Source organism: Suillus bovinus (assembly GCF_016758785.1).
Source record: "Suillus bovinus strain UH-Sbo-P2 chromosome Unknown EDB93scaffold_245, whole genome shotgun sequence".
Taxonomy (NCBI): Eukaryota; Fungi; Basidiomycota; class Agaricomycetes; order Boletales; family Suillaceae; genus Suillus; species Suillus bovinus.
In genome coordinates, this window is record NW_024542301.1 from 1 (window position 1) to 23,112 (window position 23,112).

General features: G+C 44.9%; 1 protein-coding gene across 1 annotated transcript; it reads right to left on the minus strand.

Moving 5' to 3' along the window:
- Positions 1-6,856: 6,856 nt before the first annotated feature.
- EDB93DRAFT_1110015 (uncharacterized protein) lies at positions 6,857-7,788 on the minus strand (the record flags this gene model as incomplete). The annotated part of the gene is made up of 3 exons (XM_041448022.1): positions 6,857-6,914; positions 7,355-7,591; positions 7,670-7,788. 3 exons carry the CDS (start codon positions 7,786-7,788, stop codon positions 6,857-6,859), a joined length of 414 nt encoding a protein of 137 aa, XP_041300656.1.
- Positions 7,789-23,112: the final 15,324 nt, after the last annotated feature.

Consider the following 23,112-nt stretch of genomic DNA (forward strand, 5'->3'; position numbering starts at 1 on the left):
ATGAAGGTGGAGAGCTCATAGCCTGGAACAGAGACGGCGAATCTCTCACCGAACCCATCAAAGTCCACTCCAAAAAATATTGGGGCTTGATTTTTCCCCAGACAGCACATGGCTGGCGAGCGGCTCATTTGACACTACAGCGGAGCTCTGGAACACAAAAACATGGCAGGTGCAAGGAGATCCAATCAATTGTGGGACTGGCGCTGAAATCTTCTGCGTTCGGTATTCACCCTCTGGTGAACATCTTGCTATCGCAACAAAGCTAAATATCCAAATATGGAATCCAAGCAACAGGAAATGCATTGCGAAGTTCCAGGGTCATTATGCGTTCAATGAAGCATGAATCTTTCACTCTGTGGACGCCCGACGGCAAACAGCTTGTCTCGTCTGGTAATAGACGTGACCCCACCCTACAGATCTGGGATTCATCGACCTGGACACAGGTCGGTGAGCCCTACAAGGGCCATACTGACTCTGTCCACATGATTGCCTTGAACCCTACTGGCACCCTTCTCGCCTCCGCATCTTACGACCACCAGATTCGCCTTTGGCGGCTTTCGGATCGAAGAACCATCGCCATATTCAAGTACCCCAATGAGGTTCTGTGTCACCTTCTCCACGGATGGCAACACATCTTGAGCGGAGGAAGATTTTATGATCTCAAAGTGGGCAGTACCTTTCTTGGAGGACATTCACGAGGACCAGCCATCAGATGTAAGATTCTGTCATTTTACCTCCCTCCTTTATCTCATAGCCTCCAAGGACGCGTTACGGAAAGACACTTTGAAGGAACAAGTGGCAGATAACGTGAGTTCCTGTTCTTTGTAGTCTCCTTGCCTGTTGATCCTCAATTTTAATGCCAAGGCTCAACAGTCTGATTGCGAGGCATGTTTCTAGCCTTCACTCTTGCCACGTAATTTGACCATGCGTGATCAGATCCTCACCATCAACACGACAGCTCGCAATGCATGCATAAGCGGGGACTTGCTCGCTGCTGACAGGATTTAACACAAGATATCAATGCGGATGGCAACGACTACAACTCTTACGCGAATCGCTCGTTTGTCAAGGCAAGAAATTCAGACTGGGACTCTGCACTTGATGATGCGCACAAAGTGAGATAACTGTCGCGTCGTGACCTTTTTAACAAAGACTTACTTATACTTATATTGCGATATAGAGCATCAGTATTCAGCGATCCTTAATGGGCTGTATCTCGAAGGGCATTGCCCACTGTGGAAAACAACAGTTCCAAGATGCGATGAGAGCATTTGACCTCGCCTTTATGTACGTGGACGCAGACTTGGGTAAAACTCGTCTGCTACTCTTGATTAAGGTATGTCAATTGTCCCTCGTGTACTCGCTACTCAGACGACAGCTATTAGGCCATCGCCCTTTTCAATGCAAATCAACATGATGAGGCCATTCTGCGCGTCCAAGGGCTAGCTGCCACTCGTCCTGATCCAAATTCTCTTGCGTGCGGTATCGTGGAAGTGGGTGCTCCTGCCAGTCAACTCGAGATTCATGCGTCGATGCTGATTCTGTGAACCTCGCACGTCAGGCTTATCTACACCTCCAAATGGGAATGAATGCATTAGACGACGCACGTCACAATGAAGCGGCTGACCACTTCACTGCTGCTGTCAACACCATTGGTTTCTCGTCTATGTCGGCCACTCATTCTAGATATGATGTCTTTGTGGTGGTAGGTTAATTTCAATGCACTGGAAATCATTTTTTGACGCCTTTTTCTAGTTATTTGGGTGGGACCTCGAGTCCTTGTGGCAAACTGCGCACCAGAATCGGTGCCATTTGTTGCTTCAGTCAGGTAGACTGCCAGAAGCCATCAAAGCATACCGATACATGATGGATAAGGCTGATGAGGCTACGAAGGCACGATGCCTTGATTGGTCCACCGGCAAGTCTTCATGACGTCCACCAAGTATAAGTAGTAACCTCACTTTCACTTAGTTTTTAAGCAAGATTGCAGCGTGCTCTATGCTGCCGCTGGAGTGGCTGACCTCACTGCGAGCGGAGATACTGCCCTCGCTGCAGGCGATTATGACAGAGCTATCGAGCTCTACTCTACGGCGATCGACCTCGATTTGGCAACCGGTACAATTTTTGCGAACCGTAGTAAGGCGAGGTCGGGAAAAATGCTATGGGACGATGCACTCCTTGATGCAGAGAAGGTGTGATGACAGCTACCGTTTCGTATCCAACACTCATTTCGGTGATACACAGGTGATCGAACTTGACCCCTCATCTTACTTTGGATATCAGTTGAAGCATGCAGTACTTCACGGCGCACACCGATATGACGAAGCAATCGACGCATTCCAAACCATGCTCTCCAAGTTGGAAAATGCTGCTGACACACAAACGCACAGTACGGTCCCAAATAAGCACAGCCTTGAACATGCTTGACTCTTTTTTCAGGGCTGCGCCAACAATACCTTAATCCATCTAAAGCGGAAGGAGCTATTCAACAGACCATCAAGGATCACCTCGATGACGCCCCGCATCGTATGCTGAATACCCTTACTGGGTGCTTATGCGATCGACAGGCACAGATTGGTGCCTTCAAAACGAGCACAGAGTACAAGGAGCTTTTGTCATCGACATTGATGCACGCAGAACTCCGAATGGAGCGCATTAAAGATGTCGTGGCGACGTACTTCTGTTGTGTCACGCTATCGCATCGGTGGGAAGGGAATGAACCGCTGCTGCACGACGTCCAGGACAAGGTCGTTGATGAGTTGAATTCAGTTGGGGGCATCATGAAGTTGCAGTCTTTCTGTAAAACTGCTCGTGCTGCGGGGTATCGCTGGGGGTGGATTGATTCCTGTTGCATAGACCAGGCCAATAACGTCGAACTCCAAACATCACTCAATTCCATGTTCGACTGGTATCGCGCCTCAGCGCTCACGATGGTCTACCTATCAGATGTTCCGCCATCGTCAAAACAAGGTGCGTTGGCAAGGAGCGCATGGAACACGAGAGGATGGACCGTACCTGAATTCCTCGCTCCAAAAGTCGTCCGCTTCTACCAAAGCGATTGGACCCCGTATCTCGACGACCACTCTCCCAACCACAAGCAGTCTGTCGCGATCATGCAGGAGTTAGAGGGTGCGACAGGGATAGATGCACAAGCCCTTGTCGCATTCCGTCCTGGAATGATAAACGCCCGCGAGAAACTTCAGTGGGTGTCGACGCGTGTCACCACAGTGCAGGAAGACATCGCGTACTCATTATTTGGTATTTTTGGTGTTCGGCTTCCTGTCATGTATGGTGAGAAGAAGCATAACGCACTGGGGAGGCTCTTGCAGGAGATCGTAGCTCAATCGGGCGACATCAGCGCCCTGGACTGGGTGGGGCAATCATCCGAATTCAATAGCTGTCTACCGGCCGACATTACATCATACAAAGCTCCACCATACACCCTGCCATCTTTGTCCGAAAATGACATTCAGACGTCAATCTCTACGCTCGGACATGTCCCGGCTGTGGATTTGGCCTTGAAACTTTATGTCCTGCTCGACGACCTGAACGCGCCTCGTTTCGCTAACTGCAGACTGCATCTGCCTTGCCTTGCATTTCGTGTCACAGCAGTCAAACGGAGTCGTGCCGAAGACCAGGATATATATGAAGTGAAGGCTGAAGGGCTTCACGACCTGCTGATCACCACGGAGGACAAATTGAATCAGTTCTCATCGCCACGACTCACGATGCAGACATTCTTGCTTGTTCGTCCGTGGAATCGGTTTCTCCTCGGGCTTCCTGACTTCGCGGAGCAGTCTGGCTTGGCAGAGCTGCCTGACATTGTCGACGATACGCAGAGTGAGGATGATTATTGGTCTGCACCCGGGTCTCCATTACAGAATTCCTCTGGCGGGTTCCCTGGAGCACAAGAGTTGGTTGATCCAGAACTGAGCGATCGAGCCTTGCAATTAGCTGCTCGCCTTGGACAGCCTTTTGGAGCATTTTTGCTAGCGCAGCAGCGCGGCGGAGAATACAAGAGAATCGCGTCAGATCATGCTATTATTGCACAAGTCCAAGACCTTTCTTCTATTCCGGACATGGTCAAGACGCTAGAGATATTGTAGCGGCATGCGTTTTTGGTGTTATTGATATCAATGATCCAAGAGTATGAATCTGACATGAGACGATCTATACCCACGGAATGTCCTCGAAGGTGATATACAAGAAACGATGCAACCGGTCAATTTCATACTCTCCAACCATAAGTTGCCCTGTCACCTGTGGCTAAGACTAGAAATTGAATGAATGAGGAACATAATATTCATCACGAATCAAGCCATTGTCCGGAGCATCGTCGTGCTGCAAATGGGCGTGTAAGACCTAGACCACAACGGGAAAAATGAACAGAGCATGACATGCATGACAGTTGATCGATCTGGGGTAAAACATCGAAAATTGGTGGCAATATCATCATCAGCGAACCGGTGAAGAAAGTAGAAGGCCATATATCGCAGTATATAGTACATAAACACAATAATTAGTATAATTCTGTTATCGAGGATTGTATCGTCATCTTTGTCCTTGTAGAGGAAAGGAGGTTTTTTAATTTCTCTATGAAACTTGAAGATCAGGAAACAGTGCCAATATCGCTCGAACTGAAAATTGGAGGGAAGGTGGAACAAAAGCTAATGGTTGACCGACATGAATCAAAAGTGTCATACTGCTGGTAAGGTTCACAATATCCAAGCTAAGACTGAAAACCCGTAGCTTTCAAGGGTACAAGGATGTGTTAACTTCAGCGGAAGACATACATGTGTGTCTTCTGTTAAATCTGGATGTATTTCCTTGACAAGCCAATTTTCCGTCACTTTCACGACAATTTTACTTGTAAGAGTGAAAGTCCATGTCTTCCCGACCACGATAATGTATTCACCCGAGCGCGTGACATGAAAAATACATTTTGCTTCCACTTTGCATCAGTGAACTGAGGGACAAATTAGAATGTCATGTATATCAATATATAGTACGCAATCACAAGCATCTACATAATTCTGCCACCAATCGTTACAATGGCATGTTTGACCTTATAGAGGCACGGAGAGTTCCTGATTTCTCCGCATAAGTCTGTGATCAGGAAAAGACCCCCGCAACCCTCAAAATCAAGCTTCAAGGAAAAATAGAGCGAAGTCAGATACTCAAACTGGATGAATTCTAATAGCCACTGGCTAGTGCTGTCGCGGTCCGGTCCAGAACTATGGTTCGAACCGGACTTTTGGTCCGGTTCTCTGCGGTTCGGTCCACGGTTCTCACACCAGCCAGAACCGGACCGGAAAACGGTTCTCGGTTCTAGGTCTTCCCGAACGGTCCCGTTCTGGTTCGGCCTTGCCGAACCATTCCGAACCATTATCGACTTTGACTTCGAGTGCGACTGCGACAAAGTCGGTCTCCACATCAAACTGCTGTCTTCGGGATTTGCACTATTGGTTAATCAGGCTACCTTCAGCCTTTTCAAGGTAAGTACTAATCAATCAATTTCTCACATGACTTTCTATCTCTCTTTTTCAAGGCACCTTTGATTTGCGTCCCACCAATCATCCGGACTGAACCATCACTCAGCTCCATCTTGCTGTTGTCCACCCACAAATTACAGGTATGTGCATCTGAATTTAATTTTTTTTAAAAAAAATCTCATTTGAGTCAGGCTCTATAATTATGTGTGTGTGTCCTTTTTGTCACTGGCAAAAGCTGTCTTCCTATCAACTGTCTCATTCAAATTGTTTGGAAGTTTTTGACTTGATACTAACCTTACACTTCAGGTACCCTCAGCTTCTGTTGCCAATAAACCCAGCCTATTCCCTACCTCGTCTACTCCACAAATAACCACCACCACTGCACCTACCACGTCATCTACACCCTCCGGACTTTTTTGCTAAGCCAATTGCACCGTCGACGCCTGCACCTGCAGCATCAAGCACGGAAACCAGCAAACCAGCACCATTCCCCTTCGCAAAACCAACCCAGTGTACTACCTTCCTCGATGCCAACATCTACATCGACACAAGCTAACCCACCATCAATATTTAGTACCACTTCAAGCAATGCTGCCCCAACTTCTGCCCCATCCACACCTGCACCGCTGAAGTTTGACTTTGGCAAGAAGCCTGTGAGCACAATCTAAAAGCCTACTGCTGCACCTTCCCCTACCACAACTGTTGCCGATGCCGCAAAACAGACTTGCCCTTTATTCGCGTTTTTGGTGGCTGCTCCCCAATCCAGTCCCCTGGGAGTGAGTTCGCATGGCCGATCATTTTCATGAAGGCTGCTTACCATAATGGACATCTTTCAGCAGCTACGGAGGCAGAGGAGTACACACAAATGTTATTAGAGTAGTTACTCAATGTGTAGACTAGTATTTCATCAATTTTTTTTTGCTGTCCCTACAGAAAATTTTTTGGTTCAGTTCAAGTTCAGACCACAAAAAAACTGAACTGGACCATTGAGAACTGTTCTCAATGGTCTGGTTCTCGGTTCTTGTCAAAGACCCTCTGAACCAGACCGAACCGGACCACGACAGCACTAATAGCCACGTAGCAAGCAAAGTACAAAATGTCAAAGTTAAGCATGGAACCTGGAATCTTTCGAGAGAACAAACTGGCGATAAGCAAGTAACGATGATATCACTCTCCGTCGCTCTCAAAAATTTAATGCCATCTTGATCAGTTATCTAAGAATTGTCTTGTGTGATGTGGTTGGCTATCCGTGTAAAGAAACATCAAGTTTGTACAGTAGCTGAGGTACATTCATGGAGTGAATCACAAAAATGTTCACTTTACTTTTACATTGATACCACTTGTTCGAAATGTGGGGATATTCATCAATTACTGGTCAATGTCCAGGGTGGTCCCAAAGCACCAACATCTTCCAGAGGACAACTATGTGCTCACCAAAGCAAGTGACAATCAAAGTGTGTGCTACTTGAAATTTTGATGGTATTTTCTTCAATGATCTAATAGTGGTATTGTAAACTGCAGTTGGGGATCCATGCAAAGATGTGTTCAGGTTTTCAGCAAGCAAACAACAATCAACCTATATTCAACTTCAAGTTGCCATTCAACCTTATGTAAGTGTGCAATGATCATATTATATATTGCACTTCAAAATCCATGGGAAGAAACACTACATTGGCACAGCTACCGGAGCATGTCAACGAGCAAGCAACAGTCAAGTCATATTCTGCCTCGAATGTGTAATCTCAGCTATACAATTTGTCCTTTCGACAACTATCTTACTAATCGGCACCAACATTGATGTATGACAGCACTGTAGCAATGGTTGTGGTGTTGGGCTCAAAACCACGTATTTCCATACTCACATCAACACCCAAAACATATGCGCATATGTCCGATGCACTTTCGCACATGTCCGAGCCACTCCATATTGGATCTGGCGCATCGGACCTTCGGACATCGCATCGGCCGATCGCACTTCGCGCGCACTTGTCCATCCCGTGTCCTGTCCATCTGAACTAGCCTCACTAGGTGTGTAGTTATTCCCGTGCACATTTTCTGACATTTGTACCACATTATTACATGTCCGCAGCACCTTGTGTCTTATTACATAGGACATCAGACCCGAAATATATCACTACTATCTTCGCCTGTAGTTTTCTGTATTTCTACGTACTTACTTAAATACTCTGTAGTGACCTGTAGCAATCATCATCCAGTAGTTGGGAGCTGTTTCCCGACTCTGCGGATCACCCAGAATATTCTCGTAGTTCTTAGTTGCATTGCAAAATATTACCATTCATTCACCGTCATACTCTGTCACTCGTTATACTTGCTGTAAAGAGTAGATCTGGGCTGGGCTCTACTGAATGTGAGTCCCTAGTCCTGAGAGGTGGGAGTATGCTTCGTCCCAAGAGACAACCTAAGAACTACCTTGATAATGCAAGGGAAGTCTTATACAGTTAGAGAGTAGACAAGATATTGGAAGAAAACCTCTTTAATGCTCGTCCGTAGTTCCGAGACTACTTCCGAAGTACCGAGAAACTTGCCCGATGCGACTGAAGGTTGTCCGAGGCTGCGAAAGTGTTGTCCGAAGTAGCGTGATGCCTTCCGAGGCTTGCGAAGGCTGTCCGAAGGTCTATATATGTCGGTGTGTCGAATAACAGTATAAGACTTTGTGCAATGTCCGAAGGTCGGAACGACGCTAATCTATTGGGACTCGAGAATAAATGAAGTGTGAAATTGGCAGTGGTCTTAGCCAGACAACCGTTCCAAATGAACAAGGATCAATTGCACAGTTTACGATTATACCGAGGTGACTCTACTAATTACTACTCGAAGTACGGGAAGTGAAGTGTCCTATCAGTAGCCAGCGAGCGAGATTATATCCTACTTCCGTGAGAGGCCGGAATTTGTAGGCGAAACTAGTAGCGAGATAAGCAAGTCTGAACCTATGTAATAAGCCGCGAGGCGTGCAAGAATGCAAGTATACATGTAATAAGCCGCAAATGCGTACTGCTTATACATATTCTGAGACTCCCGACAGGATGCCGATGGGATTGTTATCCGTGTAGCACTAAGATGTAGTCAATATATAGTTAGAATAAAGGAAAATGCACCAGCGAAGTCAAAAGGACGAGGATAGGACATGGTATGGTAACTTGCGAGGTTCGGATGGGTCTCGGAACACGAGAACTGCCTGCGGAAGGTTCGGACAAGTGCGCGCGGCCTTCGGAAGGTCAAGGGAGGTCGAGGAATGGTATAAACATAGGTATTGGATTTCCTGGTTTTGAGCCCAGTGCCGCGACCATCGTTACATCACGCATACCGCTCGCAAACCGACACTCGTTATAAAGTTTCTGACTCATTATTGTGAAGTCTGAAAGTCCAAAATCTCGGACATTGCACTTTGGCTTCAGACATTGGATAAGTACCTTCGGACATCATCGGATTACCTTCGGACATCGTTTCGCACCACTGGACATTTTGTTATTTGCTTTACTGACACATTTTTACTACTAATACCAATTAGCAATCCCTTTAGGATCGAATGCACTTGCTCTGCAAGTATAGCAGCATAGGTTGTGCTAAGATCTACCTAAATATTTGTTGTCTAGGTAGTACAATTTCTGCTGAGCCCAGCAGAAATCAGCTTTCTACAGCACATTATTGCGAAAATAAAAAAACACGGAGAAGTACAAAGCACATCCTCTACTTCATGGACTCAGTGTGTGGAACATAAGGGGAGTGATCCATCTTTTGCACCTCGAACTGCAAGCATTCAATGACCAGAAGATAATGCGCGTGGTGTCACACATATCACGATTCTGTATTTATGTGCTTCAAAGGGAGAGATTTCATATGTGTGCTTTTGAGATCTCAGCTATAAAGTTTGTTCACCCAATGACCATTTTACCATTTGGCGCCAATATCCATTTGTGATGGCTTATTATTATGAAACTAGGAAATACAGACAAGACAAAGCTCACCATATGTTCCATTGACTCAGGGAATAGAACACAAGGAGAGTGATTCATGATTCACATCTTGAACTGCAAGCCTTTAATGAGTGGCAGATAATGCATGCAGCATCATATATCACAGCGATTTCATATTTGTGCGCTCTAAAGGGTGATTTTATATGTATGTATTTGAAATATTGGCGAGATAGCTCCTCCATCTGACAGGGAACTTACTGTTTGGCCCCCTCATACATTAGTGATGGCCCATTTACACCAGTCTCAAGAAGTTGTAGTTTAAAATCATTCACTCGAAAAAGATTCATTGCAGATGTAATATCCTTCATCAGCAAACTAGTGGGTACTTGTACAAGGTTGTACAAGGTTCACAGGCACACAAGGAAGTCCCCTCTTTACAGTCTTGTCACAAGGTAGTACAAGCTATCACAGACTGTACAAGCATCACAAGATTCACAACTCATACAAGCACCACAATACTGACAAACAGAACACACTGTGCGGAGTCTGCAGACGAGACACATGTTGCAGACGAGACATGCTGTATAAGTTTATGTAATTTGTAGGACACCATGCAAGCTTGTACCGGAAGCATAAATTGTGCTGATTGTCGTAGATCGTAAAACATGAGTACTAACTAGTATGCAAGATTATAAAATGATGTTGATATCCTCCAAATCACTGCCTCCTGCACTCAAGTCGCCATGAAGAAGCTCACCCATCCCAATACGAGCCCACAGCGCCAGCATATCTTCAAGCTCATCACAATGTTCAGGAATGTCCATCAGTTTGTCGAGAGACTTCTGCAACGAGTTAAAGTTGTTCCTACATTTTTCAGTGGAGAGGTCAGGTACTTTGTTCGTACCAGTTTCAGAAAACCCAGAGATGACACCCTTCATCTATTAACTGATTAGTGACAGAAAATAAAATAAATCACAGCATACCACAGCAGCCATGAGAATAAGCGCATTCGTCAGGATTGTGCAGTGAAATTTGTCTGTATTTTTGAGTGCCTTCTTGCTATTGCTATTATAAAATGCAAGGCAGCCATCCATGAGAGCTTGCGACACAAAATTTTTCCATTTGCCCTAGAAAAAATAAACAGTGAGCAGCCACATTGCGAGAAGTGATCACATATGTTGGACAAGTCAGGAACACGAAGGTAACCACCAGTCTTGAGGAGCTTAGTGGCGGCTGTGATGATGTGCTTCTGTATATCCTCCTTGTGTGTGACTGTGCCCTTTGGGAAGATGTCATATGCTGATTTCGCAATGGGTATGATGACTTTCTTCAGCTCTGTGTGGAATGTAAACAAATCATCACAGAGCTGATGATAAAATAAGTGCGCTGATCATCAGTTAATGAGATGCTTACCACTCGAGACATTTGAGCTTTGTACTCCGGGAAATAACCTTGAAAAATAATGAGATTTGAGGAAGTCTGGTGGTGCGATAAACACTTACCTTTATCCATTTTGATCTTTTTCTTGTGGTACCTCCAGAGTTCAGCATCCATGTACTAGCAATTAAACCAATGATGTAGTGCTGAACATCATGGTGAACTCTCCCTGTGACTTGCTTGAGCTTTGAGATTCCACAAGAGAAGTAGTGGTTGCCTGTGATGGGCTGCAAAATCAAGAATCTAAAATCAAGTTCCAGTGCTCCAACAGCTACAAGACACCAGTGAAGGTCGTGATCCAAAAATTCCTTATGCCAGTGGTGCAGAGATTCCGGCATCAGAAAGACTGAGGGATCAGCATACAGCCAGTACATCCAGAAAGGTGCATGAACACCATTTAGCTGGTATTCAGCGCATGCTTCAAAAAAAGCTTCAAGGTTATTGGGGTCGGCCTTGATGTTCGCAAGTTGTTCACATGTGACAGAGCGAGTGCATTCGGGATGACAAAAATCATCCCTGAACTCGAGATATGATGCCATGGTGAACGGGGAAGTTTTGCCATGCACGCATGCAAGCATGCATGCCTCGGGGGTGTCGACAATGTAGGCTGCAAGAGGCGTGTAACAATGACAAATGTTGCCCACTGGATCTGACATCATGATCCCAATCTTGACTGCTATCATCAACAGTTTCAAGACAGTGACAAGACACTCGTGTATGAGGCGGTCTTCGAGCATGCCCTGCATCTGTTGATTTGGGTGCAAATACTGTGGGATAGGGAGGAGAGCTGTAAGTAGGAATGCCCTAGATGAGAGTTTGGTGCAAGTGCACATGCGGATATTTGCAAGGCCTAGAAGAAGTGGATGAGCGACCCTGGCACCGGTCATAGTTGTGATGTTTGTTTTGTTGGAAGATAGTACAGTCCCAAGGATTGTAGCACCTCTAGGTAGTTGGTTCTGCAGAGCCTATGGTGAGATGATGCAAATTTTAGAGACGTACCTGGATATCCCAAGCAAAATCACCTGTCAGCCACTCCAAATATACATGCAGAACCCGCGCTGCAGTAGTGTACATGTGATGAGGGACAAAGTCAAGCTTGTCATGGAAGAGGGGGTTGCTGAACAGACTCTCTAAGCATTCAACAGGATCCCTCCAGAATAGTCGGATCAGGTGTTTCGTGCTATGGGTGAGGTAATGAGCTGACATTTCCAGCTCAGTCCCTTGGGGAGCATCTCGGCACGGCTTCGTAATTCTTTAGCATTGTTGAAAGATAGTTTGAGTTCGCGAATCTGCAAGGGCGATCGTCAATAAGAGGGCAAGGAGAAGGAAAAGTGCAAGCGCAAAAGATTACATACCATTGAGAGTGCCAAAAATTCATTGATTGCCGCCCTACTGAGGGAGGACCGAAGAAGAAAATCAGTGACTTCCCACTTGTTCCTCGATGCAAAAGGATAAAACAGATTATCTTTCCTGCAGTCCGCATACTCATCAGTGTCGAATATGTCCAAGAAGGTTGTGCCGTCCTGAGAGTAACAAGTCCCTGCGCCCTTGTACCATTCCTCTGCACTTGATGGTTCCTCTCCCGCTGTGTCGAAGTGGTCTCCCCCAATGCCAAAATCCATTCCATCTCCAGGATCAGGATCATATAAAACCCTGTCACGATCCGAAGGAAACTGAGAAGAGAGAGGATCAAGGGATCGCCGATGTGGTTCAACCAACTCTGCAAACTGCAAAATGTCAACCATATCGCAAATGGAGCTATGGCATGAGGTTTGGGGCTGGCTAAGGTGGCGAGCTACACTGGACTCCTTTGTGAATATTTTGCCACATTTTGGACATGATGGTATTGACATAAGGTATGCGAGATTCACACACTTCCAACTTAACATTCATCATCATATGGAGCCTCTAGCCCTGTCTCCTTCTTGTTATTCTACACCCTCTCTCCATTCCAGAAACTCTTCTTGTTTGAGTTCTCGCCATTCCACACCTTGTTCTTGATCCTTGCGCTCGTTATATTCCAACTTGAATCATTTTCCAAGTTATCACTACTCACTAACATACCGCTGCACCTGTGCTCACAATCAACAACCTCTGAATCATTCACCATCTCGATTGGCATGCTTAATCAAAGAGGAGGATGGTTTTCCAGGAGGAGTGCAGCTTGTGAGTTAATCTGTACTCTAATTTCCTCTGCACTTTCTTATCTGCCATTGTCAGGAGTTTAATTCAAGTTGTGCCTCATTTTACCAAGCTGACAAAGAGGATGACAACTCCGACCTGGCCCTCGAGGCAGCTAAATCAAGATGCAAAGTGTGCCAGGCTCAAAAAGCCCTGACAGATTACACCTTGGAGCATCATATGGTACTTGTGGACTTCTACTGCCGTTGCATTGAAGCTGCAAATATGCATCTCTTAACGGCCGACCTCAATGTAGGGCATATGCATATTGAGAGGAAAAAAAGTGGTATTCCGACATTTGTGGGTTCAAGTCCTCGATGTGGTACAGCCTGAGTGCGCTGTAAGTTAGGTTCGGTCATACTACTATCATACTATTGTTAACAAATATTGATCCATATTTCACATGTGATATAACCAGTAATACTTGATTTATGCACTACATACTAGTATATACTGTTTTGATTTACTCCTCCTGCACACTATTGTTTCAATGTTTACCAGCCCTGTCCTTGTGATGCTTGTGACATCTGTGATGTCTGTGAGACCTTGTGTGGATCTGTGTGCACTTGTGACTCATGTGAAACCTGTCACCAAATTAGTAGTTTGCTGATGTTATCGCACAAAGCAAATTTTAAACATATGACATTAGGTCAAAATTATGAATATAAAGCTCAAGTACATTTAAGTTCTAGGGCGAGTCAAAAGCGGCATCATCACGTGCTGCCCTTTGCCTTGCAAGGGCGTTTACAGACATATTATCCTTCACTGCTTGGCTGAGGTTGTCATGATGACTCCTTCCAAAAACCTTTCTAAACGGAAAGTTCAATTAAGGCTTTCTGGGACAGTCAAAAATGCACCTAGTCCACCACTCCAGGAGCCTGTCTACCTGGTGCTGAGCTTCTAAACTGGGAGGCCTTTCGAAGAAGTCGACAACAGTCTGCCAAAATTGGACATAGTTGAAGTCTCCGTCAACTGACCGCCAGGAAGTGACAGAAGAGAGCGCAAACCGGACCTGTCAGCTTAATTATTAGATACTTAGATACCAGCAATATGACCAATGCTATAACTTACTTGGCAAACTATGTATGCAATTGACCAAGGGGTAACTTTCACCATATTGATGATGTGCGCTACATGTTTCTTGACCTTGAGTCCATCGAAGGATTTCCTAGCACATTGGTTATTTCGAATGATGTCAACCCCATCGCCATCGCCTTTGACGTCTTTAGCCGAGGAAGGCGACATAAATACTGCTTTGTATGCCTGGAAAACAACTGAGATCAATTCTGGACTATCGCTAGGCCACATACCTGAATAAGGATTTTCCCCTTGAATAGCCCCTCCTCCAGATTGTCAGGTTTCACAGTGTATTTTTCATAAAAAAATGCCAGAAAGGAGAGGTCAGTTACGATGTAGCCATCTGCACAATCTCAAATGCCTGCCTTTACACTGGTGACATGTGAGTGATTTTTCTCAATATTCTAAGTGCACCACTTACATTGGATTGTTCCAATCAAGTTCCAAAGGACAAAGTAACCTACCACATGCATCGTTAGTAAACCCACGCGAATGTTTGTCATCTGGATCGACCAGAGGATCTGGCTTGAATTCATGGTTGACCCACTCGGAAACGAGAACCTTCAGTTTGGAGGTATCATCCCCTTGAGCAGCATCGGCCCCTTGCCGAAGCTGAAAAATAGTTCAGTAAAAGCAAGATAATAATTGACATAATGAAAATTAACCATTTTTAACATTTGTGCATACTCTTCATACTCCATCTCCATGGCCTTCTTAAAAAATCACTGCATGGTATTCGTGAATGTCATGTAGCCTATCTGTAAGCAATTTTGACTACATAAAACAGTGAGTAATGCTCAGACACCCAGGAAAGGACTTACTCAGTGGTATTTTCTGCATCCTCTTCAACGTCATACCTCCGGTCGTTTTCAGCAACTAGATCCTCAAGGCTATCAAACAGAGTGACAACATGTCTAATTGCTCTTCCTTGAGCCACATAATAGTTAGTCTGCCTATACTACAGTGAGAAACCAAACTCAACTGCTAATGAGGGTCATACCTTTCTTTAGCGGCGCGCCCAGATTCGAGAGCCAATAGCTTCTCCTCCAGGTGCGCGATTCTTTGTTTCTGTCAAGCCTGTGCAGATATTACTGCCTGATTGTGGCTGGCCTCAGCCTGCCGCTCCTCGATGCTGCCCAAGTCCTCCGAAGTAGGAGGTTCATCAACGGGTGGTGCACTGTGCTCGTTGTCGGACATAGAGACAGGGAAAGTTGAGAAAGATGGTTGAATGGGCAACTCAAAGGAGAGGGTGCGAGATGAGGGTTCTGAGAGCTAACCAGCCTGCATCTTATATGCTGGCCAGGGCCTGTAAGCAAGTACCAAATTCGGAAGATGCCAAAAATGTCAGTATAATATATGTTGCTTGAAAGTTGCCCTATTTGGGGCATTAACATTAGCATCAGTGTGATAGCAAAGGGTGCTAAAATGCCGTAGGGACCAAAAAATACAGTGAATGATTTGTGAGCATAGGAATCTGCATGAGAATGCTTCAGAGCCTATGAGTTCCTCAATTCCTATGCGCTCAAATATTTCTGTCGCAAAAAGCTTACTTGATACAGCTCCAAGAACTCATGGAAGATTTGCACTGCTGCTGAAGCATGGCATATTTCAACTCGATGTCTGCCATGAGTGATACTAGTGTGCTTGTGGGCTTTGTCATTGGTTTTTGGAGGGTGTGCTAGTATTTCTGGGTCATAGTCATGGTATGGCTCCAGTCCGAGTCTGCGAGGACATTCTCTCAACTATGCCAGGTTAGTTGGTGGTGACTTGCGCGTGATATCATCAACAAGCAGCTACACCAATCCAAGGGAGTGATACTGCAATCTTAATCAGCCAGTTGTGAGCCCTATTAACTAATGGCATAGCGACAAACCTTTCAGTATTGTGGAGCGTTGATCCCTAGACTTTTTGATGCTAATGAAAGACAAGCTTGGTTGAAATAGAAATGAAGGCAAAGCAAACACGATAGACTTGGGTTTGCATGAGTTAAAATCAAGTTAACTGCAAGTTGCATTGAACGTACTGCTAGAGCACCATAACACTTGCCCTCATTGGAGTCCATCTTTATGTAGTCATACTATGGTTAGGGCTCTTTCAAATTCCCTCTCATTTTACTCACTGCAAAACTGATGCTTGTCGCTATCCAGGAATTTAAGTGCAAGTTACAAGACTTGCAAAGATACCGCACAGTAAAACTTTTATGCAGATATGGAGTGGATTCTCTGCCAGTGGAAGCAACTCCGAGTCATTACATCCATCACAATATTACATAAGCGGCACGTGCACTCCTGATATACAAAGTTTCATCCTTAAAAGTGGGATATATATCAGCTTGTAGTCTGAAATCACTTCGGACTTCATGCATAACATTGTGTGCTACAGCTTTTTTCACAGTGCACAGTGTAATCTGCTTTTATTATTCAAATAAATTATGTTTGTCAGGAAGCAACTGTATCAACCTGGCGGCGGACACACATAGCATATGTACGTTATGCCAAAAAAATGACCTGTAAAAGGATTGTCAAGGATAAGACACTATGGTGAATTTGGAAGGTGCACCAAATCTTGGATTTCTGTAATTCAATTGAGACATCACACAAAGGGAAAACTACTCAGTAACTTACCGTAGCCCTTGAATGGACCCTCGGGATCAGCTATATCTTTCGTCTTTGATGACCAGAGGGTACAATCTGTCAAAATGTAAATGAAGGCCCCAGGCCAAACAGGTTTTCTGATCATTGATGCAAATGCAGAACTCTGATTGAATGGTGCAGCTGCTGATGTTTTGTTGATCACCTAGATGAAATAAGAAGCAGTTGCGAATTTGTGTAACAACCTTATCATGATAGTTATCCCAAAAGTCCGAGCAAGCTCCCGTAATTGGTGTATAATCATTGTCATTATAGCATGCCCTTAGGAAGATACCACACTTAGTAGGGACAGCAATAGAAATGGGGTTGTGAAGTTGAGGACTAGCCTATTCATTGGATTGTTGGTCCAGAGCTCTGTAATATATAGCATAACTCAGGAACGAAAAAAACTCGAAAAGAGATAAAGGCATACTGAACGTGAAAAGAATGACACCTCCCCAATGTCCAGGGATAGATGCCTGTTCTGCTACTAATTCGGTAAACTTCTCCAGCCTCAGGCAATAATTGGAGCTCACCTCGGATCGCAAGTGTCACAACCTAATGATGAATTAACACTGGGCAGAGACTAGGACTTGGACTAAGGTTATCACAACAAAAGGATAACGAGCAAGGACATCTTGGATTGCTACAGTGTAGATACAAGAGGTTTGAACTAAGGAACTATCGACCAAGACATGCTACCTATATACAACTATTGAAACTGAGATTGAAACTGAGCTACAACTACTAGCCAATCATAAAAGAGAAAAGGGAATCATACCATAGAACATTGTAGAATATTAAAGAAGTATCACGTGATCATATCTTATCTTATCATATCTAATCTAATCTATTCACAATCAAAGAACTTGTCTTCTTCATCAGTCACATCAAAGACATGTGTTGTGGACGCTAAAGGTATTTTGGAACTGGTAGACACTTTCACGGTAGGGTTAGGGTTTGACTTAGGCACTGTGTATTGGCGCTTAGGGAGATTCAGAAAAGAATAGTGGTTTGTGAAAGGTACTTGTGACAGCAAGCACCACCTTGCAAACTGGATCCTGACACCCATTGGGCGACTAGTCACAGTATTGGTGGTGAAGGGACTCGGACGGACAAGGTACTACGTGGCTGGCTGAGTTTCTTGGTGAACATCATAACAGGGAGTTTCCAGAGGCAGGCAGAGTCAGTGCTGGGAGGAGAGCAGGGTGTACGGATGAAAGACTCAGTTGGATGTAGGATAGATAGCACTTGGATAGCCGCACAGCAGTTTTTGTTTGAAGGAAAATTGATAAACTCATGGTCTTTTTAAAGGTCACATGATACCATAGACAACAATCCAAGCTGAAGTGAGTACACACATGGTGTTGCGTTGACACCAATTGCAAATCACTGTGTTCTTACAATAAGTAGATGATATTGTGGTAGACCTACAATTTTAGAGTTACAGTTCTACCGGTGGTAGTAGTCATTAGTTATACAATGTCAGCTAACCTAGTCATAGTATAAGCCTTCACATCCGACCATTGTTTTGCCAACTTCTCATTCTTCTGGATGACATTCGCGATGTATTATTTTGACAGGTCATAAATAAATTTGAAGGATTCTACCGAAAACTCGATTTCATAGTCCAATTTTCCAGAAGAAAACTGCACTAGAACACAGTAGATTGCAGCTGCGGCCGTGCAATAAAAATTATCCAGATCATGGATGTAGCGCCAATATTTGAGCTTCCTCACTACACCAAGAACCACATCTAGAAGCGCATCATGCTTGAACACCATCCATTCACCAGTCTCTTCATCCTTCTTGAAGAGAAATTTGAGAGGCCAGGTTGCGTTGCTGATGAGGCTTTTGATTTCCTTTTGCTTCCACTTCGACTCCGATGTGTTCGACCAAATTGAGGGTCAAAGATTATAGCCTCAATTAACAACACCGAATGCCAGCTCTTTACAGGCTGCCATCAAAAGTCTAAATGGTACGGAGAGATCCATGTACAATAATCCCACATTTTTTGCTGCCCAATATTGACCAAATTCTGTTAAATTTACAGCAATCCGTTCTCCAAATCTGATATTTGATTTACCTTCAATTTCTTTGTTTGCCAACCCAGCCAGGTCAGATCGAGTCTTTTTCAAGCAGTCTTGTACTGCATTTGCTAATGCGACTTGAACCAAGCCCTCTCTTAATGAGGGCTTTATCATGATACAATTGTTGACAGTGTCTCTGATAAGTTCCTTCTCCATGGCGAGAATGAAGGCATCGTGTATTGGAAGATTAGATTAGTAATCCAGAGGTGGAAGGTCGATCTGTGGCTGCATAGGCTGAGTGGGGGTCAGATGAGAAGGCATTGTGCTAGAAGGCACTGACTGCTTCACTATTATGAGCGCACAAGTTAGTTTATGAAGGAAGAGCACTTACTAAAGGGGTTTCAAATGATTTTTGTCACTGACCTGAGCATGCAACAAATCACCATGGACCATCGCGTTTTAGAGTTCGGGAATGGGGATGTTTCAGCGCCGTGAAGGGTTGTGGTTGTATATAATTTGGTGCTGCTGGTGGTAGCATAGTAACACCGTCCATAGATAGGAGTGGAGGAGGAAAATTGCACCGATAATTGGCAAGTACTGATGGCAGCGATGCCAAATCATTCAAATAGATGGGATTCTGAGATGGGACTATGAATGGTGGAAGCAAAGTTCCATTGTAATAGTCGATGGTTGTCGAAGGCACGTGATCAGATGGGGCTGATGGAGGCCAATGATGGTTTTCATCGAAGGTTGGAAGGGGCGTGAACATCAGTGCTTGCCGCATGACGGCAGCACCTAGTAGGGGATGATTAAGTGAGATTGGGAAAGGCGAATCATTGCCTTGATGACTTTGGCCGAAGGTTGAAATGGGTGTAAACATCGGTGCTTGCTGCATGGCGGCAGCAGCTGATAGCAGATGATGAAATGAGATTGGGAGAGGCAAATTATCACCTTGATGACTTTCACTGAAGGTTGGAGGGGGTGTGGACATTGGTGCTTGCCGCATGGCAGCTGCACCTGGGTACCGTGACTGTGAACCAGATGGAAGTGGTAAATTATTTGGCGGGGGGAAGTCATGCTGGCCTGGAGACTGATTCAGATGTTGTATACTGGACATCATTGTCAGTCGTGCGCAGCGATCCCCCCCGGTCAACAAGCACATACACTAGCCACTGCAATTCTTGATCCACCTTCCCAAGCTCCATTTCTGTTTCATGATGTAAGGACTCGTTAAAAATGCTCAGCCTCCTTGACGTCTCAAGTAGCCAGCCTCTGTACAAGTATTTCATGCACAAAGTTTCTTGAACCGCCTCCTTGTAGTGAATAGCGCAGTGGAAGGTGTGCGGGCTCATATCCTTTATAGTTCTCGACAACACATCCTGATCCTATCATGACAGATGTGACAATTATATGTAGGAACAATAAATATTCTATACATGGTGTACCTCAATGTTCATACCTTCTGAGTACTGCTGATATGACTGTCTGTGCAAGATCTGCTCAGCACGATCATGGTATCTGTCTCCTGATAACAGCCGTTGGCGGAGGTAAGGATGGTAGAGTTTGGTATGTCTCTTTGACTCAGGAGTGCTGCTAGTATGACCTGATTCATCATGGTGAGAGATATCAGCAGTGGGGTAGTGTTTACCCCCAGACCACTTGGAATCAGGTGTCACAGGGAAGTTGTTGTCCTCCTCTGAGACAATACTCTCGGACTCTGCCATTTATAATATATTCAAGTCTATCTGCAAAACACCATGATATGAGAGTCATCCATACCTGATATTCCAATTGATGGGGGAGAGTTTGGAGGTGAGTTTGAAGGAGAAGAGAGCTTTGACTTATCATAGCTGGCCTGAGTAACAGAATGATAGGGGCTACAGATAGCTGGCTTTTCATCACAGAAAGTAGTACAAGTAGCAGCCAAGCTTAAGTTCATTTTTTCCATGGGTAGGGTTTTAGGTGCAATCCTTTCTACCACTTTGAGTCTAAGTCAGCCCTCTTTCAAGTCTGGTTCGCTCAATCCTTTGGAGGACTCCGAGTTCATGGCACATACTACTACTATCCAATCCAACTCGGAGATACTCGAGTCATGCCAACTTGAACACGATCATCATCAAGATCATGATGCAGCGATAGTTCAAAAATCAGAGGTGCAGTCTGGGCATTTGGCCAGTCTGAACGAGACACAGAAGGATCAAAAAGTTGTAGTAAGCACTCATCGTGAAAAGCTTGCACCAATGGTAGTACGGTTGCTTACACTTTGGTCTGACAAGGATCTACTATTACTTGTATCACAAAGTCCTGGTCCTGCACCAGCGGTGAAGTGTATCATGATCCATAGGGAGAAGACGGGTACTGATTGGCAATTGGTCTTCGATGTCGTCAAGTATGATGAAGAAAAACAAGCAGTTGTGGTTATTCAGGAAAGAGCAGTGGTATGATGTGGCCTTCATGATGATGATGATGGAGGCTATGTCAAGAATGACTGAGTTGGCCTAGCGCAATAGTATTAGTCTGAATCATGTTAAATTGGTATTAGGTTGACTACTTACCAGTATCATTCGCACAAGTCAATATTAAATCACGGAGCCTAACTTACATACCGTCTGTCGAATGGTCACACTCCATGTTCTCTTCCACCATCTGATGTCCACATAGTAAGTTTGCCTTCTCAAGACGTTTTTGCCTGTGTCATCTGTGAGCATTATCATCCTCAAGTGTGCTTTGCAGACTCGGACCCAGAGTCATCTAGGGCAACATGCAGAAAACCCACCTCTCGTAAGATGAAACTCTAGCTTATCCATACCCCGAAAACGAGTTGCTCTGATCTGCAAATGCTGATTGTCCAAAGGATAGTGGCACATTGAGGTCATTACAAAAGATCTCATTCACAGCAAGCATCCATCTTGGAAGGTGCGAAGATAAACACAATATATTGGCATTGAGCACCTGAGAGCCAAAATGTGAAATGGGTGGCAAGAGCAGAAGGGCATGAGGCAGCATGATACTGGTGGATGCAAAAATAAAGTTCTGGAGTGTTTCCTCAACAACTCCTGAAAATTAGCTGCATGAGCCCCCACCCTGTGAACGAGAGTAATGCGCTTACTCTCAATATTCTGAATCCAGAGATTCAATCAATCTATAGCTGTCTCTTGGTCTTTCTCAGTGGAATCCTCTGGATGAATATCCTCATACCTGAATCTCCTAGCTTCACTCGAGTGGTGCTGCTCAAACTCGATGGGCTCCAGGGAAGCACAGCACACAGGCATTGTACAACCACTTGATATTTGGCCAAGCTTCAAGGACTTGTACATCCAAACACCCTTATCTGTGTCGTCAAAGTTCAGAATTAGACAAAGGGGGTGATTAGAGAAGGAGAGACACACTGATAGAACCTTTCACACTGTGTTAAGTCCAATGAATACAGACTCACTAACCTGGCACATTTCACTTGGGAGGTTGCATTCAGCTGGACATACGTCATCAATCAGCATATATCCAAGATGCAAAGGACCACTCATCAGGTGCCGCCGAATAGCTCCTGTCTACTACAAGCACCAACACACTTGCTTTACTCATCTCCAACAACTGCATGCTCGCCCTCACCCCTATTCCTGCAATCTTTATATGCTCTGAGCTCAAATCTGCACAATAGCTCATAACATTCACATCAATCTCACTATCTGTCCGTCGACACTTTGTGTTTGACATGCATTGTGCCTCTCGTTGACGCGGATGGATGTCCTCCTGGATGTCCTTCTCAGGTGTGCAGGAGACTGAGTGGGATACTGAGGAACAGGAGGGAGAACAATAATTGGAGGACCAGGGGAGCAAAATGTCAAGACGCCACAGAAACAGGTGCATCTCTGGGTATGGCGTCTTTTGGAGTGGAAGGGTCTTTCACTGGGGAGATGTGAGTATGCATTTCCTGACGAAGATAAGACATGACTCACTATGTACAAGCTTGCCCGGAACTGCAGTTGCAACCTGCCAATATACATCAGCCATGGCCTGTTTCATCATCCACCTTAAATCAGCATTGGGAACAATCATGCGCTTCTCCACAGGCCTGGGAATGGTGTACATGCCTACCCATTTACCACACATCTATGTGATTAGCATCATCAATTATCTGCTCATTAGACTTGAAAATCTAAGATACTCACTGCCCTGCCCCGATGGTGCATTGGATGTAGGGGGTGTGTCTTCATTAGATGGAGATGAAGTGCTGGAGGAGGTTGAAGGTAACGTGACTTACTGAGATGTCAGTCACACACACTAACAGGGCCTTGGGATTTTTCCGCATTGTACCGCATCCTGCTGCATT